Source organism: Megalobrama amblycephala, linkage group LG14, assembly GCF_018812025.1.
Source record: "Megalobrama amblycephala isolate DHTTF-2021 linkage group LG14, ASM1881202v1, whole genome shotgun sequence".
In the NCBI taxonomy this organism is placed as follows: Eukaryota; Metazoa; Chordata; class Actinopteri; order Cypriniformes; family Xenocyprididae; genus Megalobrama; species Megalobrama amblycephala.
Window position 1 is genome coordinate 24,551,835 of NC_063057.1, and position 5,689 is coordinate 24,557,523.

General features: G+C 39.3%; 1 protein-coding gene across 1 annotated transcript; it reads left to right on the forward strand.

Moving 5' to 3' along the window:
- Positions 1–243: 243 nt before the first annotated feature.
- On the forward strand, positions 244–3,068 carry LOC125244375. Its single transcript, XM_048154466.1, has 6 exons — positions 244–840; positions 1,411–1,635; positions 1,825–2,157; positions 2,380–2,474; positions 2,567–2,629; positions 2,730–3,068. Exons 1-6 carry the CDS (start codon positions 714–716, stop codon positions 3,066–3,068), a joined length of 1,182 nt encoding a protein of 393 aa, XP_048010423.1. The 5' UTR covers positions 244–713.
- The last annotated feature ends 2,621 nt before the right edge of the window (positions 3,069–5,689 follow it).

Sequence of the window (5,689 nt, forward strand, 5' to 3'; positions counted from 1 at the left end):
AATCAGATTACTCGATTATTAAATAATGATTAGTGACAGCCTAACAGAAAATACAGGATAAAAATAATTATACATGATAATAACATTAAGTGTTATATAAAGATATGATGCATACAGAAAAAAAAAAAAAAAAATTAGTCTAATAAATAATCTCATATTAGTTTAAACAGTAAACAGCTTGATTTGTTATATCAGCGGGCATGTCTGGTTTACGCGCATGCGCATGAAGTTGCTTACAACTCGAATACCTCAAACGAACACTTTGACAAATAAACTACACCAAGATATAAATAAATAACATAAATAAGTAAGCATAAAGGTAATAAATACAGCTTAGTATCGCTATAAAGACTGAAAAATATGAAAATAACGCCCGTTATAACCGAAAATATAATCGACAGCGGTCACGCGTATCACACACACGATCGCTGCAAAGATCAGATTCAATCCACTTACTCTGAATTGACGAACAGCACCCATAAGATATATAAAAACACATGACAGATTAGCGTCCATGTCAGACTCAACTCTCTGAGGCTCGATCACGTGCTCTTTGATTAGAATCTTTCGAAAACAAACACTTTAAGCGCGCGTGACGTCAATGATTCTATGGCGTCACAGGGCTATATATCTGGAGCTCCGCGCCTGTGGCCGCAGTTCAGTCAGTCGAGCTCGTGTGTTTGTCGTCCGTCAGTTCAGTGAGAATCCGATCAATGCAGAGACTTTCTCGTGAGGAAACACTGGAAATCTGTGCAGACGATTGTGAGACTTTACAGAGCTTCATGGCGAGAACTAGCGAACTCTCTCGTACTGTAGCAGCGATGGAGAACCGCGAGACAGGTGAATAAGTTTGAATTTTCTATATATAATTTTCACACGGAAGGTTTTAAACACAAGAGATATATAGCCATACATGGCCAAAAGATATTTTATACGTTTAACGACCCTATAGCCTTTATAAAAACATTAAATTATGTTACGTTGGGAATAAATAAACTTAGTTAATTTATTTAATTGACAATTTAATTGGCAAAAAAGGCAAACTACAGCTTAGAACTGAATGTAGGTTATTTTACTATGAAAAAATGCATAAAAATACTAGTGTATAAACCGCTATGAATAATTCCCAATAATTATGTTTCATTGCGTTAGTACAAATTAAATAATTAAAATGTGGAGGAAATACAAAAGTTTTACACTCTTCAAGCACAACATCACTTTTGGCCAATAATGTATGCTTATATATATATAATTATTTATTAAATATGTACATTATATTCTCTGCATTTAATTAGATTTTCAATTCTATTAAGTTTAAGTTTTATGTTTAATGTAAAATGTTTAATTAATGAATTACATTTAAAGAAAGTTGATGTAGTAACTAGAAATCCTTTTTCTTTTTCCCCCCAGAAAAACAGCCCAAAAGCTTGAAGAGTCGCTTCTTTTCATTTTTCAAGCTGGATGTGAAACGTCGAGGCAATAAAGAAGCCGATCTACAGCCTCCGTTGGACACAGATTCAGCTGATCCACAGCCGGGCCCGTCCCACCTGGAGTCAACGACTCACCAGGATCACACTGATCCACAGCCGGGCCCGTCCGGCATCAGGCAGGGAATCTGTGTCCCAAATCCAGAAGGTGGGTCTAGTGTCATTTTATGTCTGTCCTGTTTTTTCACACTGTGTCAGATGACTCTGTTAAGTGTATTTGTCGATTCCTAGTTTTGGAGTCGTGAAAGTGTTTATTCTCCAGATCTAGCCTCAGTATTTGACTTATAATATCTGGTGGCAATTTATAACTCTTCTGTTTCCATTTCTGTGCTTTTAGAAAAGAAGAAAGACGGCAGTACGCTCATCAAAAGAGCGTGGTGTACTGTAAAACATGCAGCAGGGCGTCTCGTAAAGCGCAACAGCGCGGCTCCACCTCGTCCACAGCCCGACACGGATTCAGCCCATCCTCAGCCGGATCCATCTGTTCCTGAGCAAAAGGAATCGCTGGATCTGACTGATCTTGAGCTGGATCCGTCCTTCTTTGAGCCACCGGATTTTCTGGATCTGACTGATCTTCTTCCGTCATTTCCAGAATCTCCAGGTGCTGCTTCGAAGGAAAGCGAAGATCCAACCTGGTTAAGGACCATCTCTTGCCCAGGACCATCTCCCCGTAAGTATTTGACCTTATTTTGTTCCTCCACTGATTGTTTCAGTGTGTCTAATTCTTCATCTGATTTTCTCAATAGTATGCTGATGAATCTTGATCCAATTAGTATTATTTTCCTGATTCTCTGTTTAAAGAAGTATGACTGTTAAGAAACTCTTATGATTATAAAGAGACTCCAGGTCATGAATCTCATATATTAACATGTTTTTTGGGACATTTTCACAGTTCCACTGTCTGAACTTTATGACGTGGAAGAGGATATTGGACGAGGATACTTCGGCACTGTGCGCAAAGGGATCCGGAAATCTGATGGCCAGCAGGTAAATCACTCTTATGTTCACCAACTGTACCATATAGATCAGTGCCTTCATCTAGTGCACTTAAAAAATAACTTATTCTTTTTCTTTTGCAGGTCGCCATCAAATTTATAAGGAAGCTTACATCAGGCCGGTTTGCTGACAGGTTTATCACAGTGGTAAGTTGGCAGTGCACATAATGCATACATTTAAATACAAATAATATATCTTAAATATAAGTGAAAGTCAGCTAATGGTTTGTTGACCTCTTTTCTCCAGCCTGGAGTTTCCGAACCTCTATTTGCAGAAGTGGCTTTAAACCTGCTGCTGAATCGGCCTCCGTTAAGCCCCTTTATTGTGCACATGCTGGACTGGTTTGAGGAGGAAGATCAGTATATCCTCATTCTAGAGTATTCTGAGCCCTGCCGAGACCTGTACGGATTCATCCTCCAGGAAAAGCTGAGTGAATCACAGGCACGTAGCTTGATGTACCAAGCGGTGCTCGCAGCCAAGCACTGTCTTGACGGAGGCGTCTTCCACCGTGACATCAAGCTAGACAACTACGTGATCAACACGGCGACGAAACCGGGTCCAACTGATAGACTTTGGCTGCGGTGAAGTCGCCGAAAGTGGCATTAAGGGGCAGTTCATTGGTGAGTCGTTTTTTGTGTTACTATTGTGATTAGCTCCAATACTAGCTAAGAATAGATTTGTGAAGATGGAGATTTGTACTGAACATCTCTTTCTTTTTAATGAACAGGATTCGCCTGCCCTCCTGAATATTTTGCGGATTTTGAATATGCGGCCGAGCCAACCACCGTCTGGTCTCTGGGGATTATGATGCACAGAACGGTGTGCAGCTGTAACCCCCTGAGAAAGGAAGATGGCCGCCTGAGTTTTGACTCCAGAGTCTCCGCAGGTCAGAGAACAGTTAACTACCAATAACATTGAGTATTAGTATTGAGTATCAACGTTAGTTTGTGGACGTACAGAACATACCTGACTAACCGTCACTCTTGTGACACCTTACAGAATTTCAGGAGTTGATCACATGGTGCCTGGCTCTCAATCCATCTGAGAGAGCGACCATGGAGGACATCCTGCAGCACGAATGGTTTCGGCAGGAACGAATGTCCGGAGCCATTTAGGAGTCAGGTAGTATGACATCAGAGGTAAGGCAGATGATGACAGAAATTGTCCAAGCAGTGATGTCATGTGCTTCAACTTTTCCTCACATTTATCCATTCAGCAGATTCTCTATGTCAGCCGGAGTGAGGAAAGAGCAGAGAGTCAAGGTCCTTCAGCTTAGTTTAAGGGCCCTGACACACCAAGGAGACGCTCGGCCAAAGTTGGGTCGCCGTTGAGCGTTGCTCAACTCAGTTTTTTGCGGTGCGATCTGCATCGTTGGCACTAGTCGAACCTCGTCGGGTGCGTTTTTGCCGATCAAGCATGTTGAGTCGGTACGGCACCAAAGGTGAGAGAGAGAACTCTGATTGGCTGTTGAGTTTAGCCAATGAGTTAAATGAGTCCATGAGCCTAAAAGGGAAAGTGATGAAGGCGAGCAAAGAATTCAAGACGCCGCAGACAGTTTGCAAATGGTAGGCAAGCGCTGCTTTGCTCATGTTTTTTTCTCACTAGATCTCGCAGCAATGTTAATAAGTTTGCAGTGGATTCAAACACTTTTCTCGCAGCGCTGTGTAGTAACGGTGTCACGTGATCAAGATTGGTCCATCTGTAAAACTACGCTGCCAAATACTGGTCCGTTATTGGTTAGTTGATAAACGGTCCACGCTGCGAAGCTTAAAGGCGTAGCGCGGTTTCGTTTGTCGTTTTGTGTTTATGTGCGATATAAAGGGGGGGGGGGCACCACTGCGACCTCTAACAAAATGTAGTCGCACTGGCAGGAAAAAGGTCATAAAATGTGATCATTTAGTCGCAGTCTGGAGCCTTTTATAAATAGGAGCAGCAAATTTAGTGCCCCCCAGAAAATGTACTTGTTGCAAAAATGAGCATAAGATGAATTTGACAAAACAAGAACACTAAAGTAAGCTTATCCTAAGCGAGATCACAGTGACTGCTCCTGCCAGCTCCTCAAACTGCTCCTTATATTTATATTTATTTAAATTATTGGGTGGGTGGGAGGGTAAATTACTTAAATAATAATTACATAAATAATTAAATAATTAATTAAATAATTAAAATTTTAATATGAGTTACTTGTCAGTTATTATAAACTTTTCTTTTGGTTGACACACACACGAAAGGGAGCATTTTATATCGCTTATATATAAATAATTATTTAAAAAAGCTTAATTTACTCCCCAAAATGAGGTTTTGCCAGATTTAGCTCACTTTTGAGTACAAATTTGTGTCCTAAATATGGTTAAATGGGTATAAGCACAAACACACAGTGTTGCTTATCAATCTATAAGGACATTTCATAGACCTCTTGTGATTTAATATACAGGATAGTTTTAAAGATTTAACCTAATTCTAATAGGAAACTTATGGCATTTTAAACATGGTTCAGTGAAAGAATCGACTCATGAGAATGATTAATTATTTCTCCCATAATGAAAATAGCAAGACTTATTGCATTGTCATTTAGTTCTCATGTAAACGTATGGCTTATGAACCGAGTCATTACTAGGGGTGGGTTTCGATTTAACGGTGCCTGCCAGTTTTTGTTTTATATATGTAAGATAAGATACAATAAGAACAAAGAAACAAAGTACAAACAAATGGTCACATTAATGCAGTAAGTATACAACAAAACAAAGATAAATGAAAAAAAAAAAAAAACAGTGCTTTAAAGTAACACTCCACTATTTTTGAAAATAGGCTAATTTTCCAACTCCCCTAGAGTTAAACAGTTGAGTTTTACCGTTTTCGAATCTATTCAGCCGAGTCTGGCGGTACCACTTTTAGTATAGCTTAGCATAGTTCATTGAATCTGATGAGACCAATAGCATCTCGCTCAAAAATGACCAAAGAGTTTCAATATTTTTCCTATTGGAAAATGAGCTTATATTCAAAAAAAGTGGAGTGTTCCTTTAATTTCAGCAAGGTTGGCTTATAAAAGTAATTAACACTCTGAGGTCTGAAAACGCGCCGGCGCGTTTTGCAGGTTTTTTTTCACATTGCAGCAAAACAGACTTAAAATACTCCGTCATTTTTTGTCATAGAGACATAAGTAATATATCAATTGAAACTATAGAATATCTTCTTTTATTTGTATA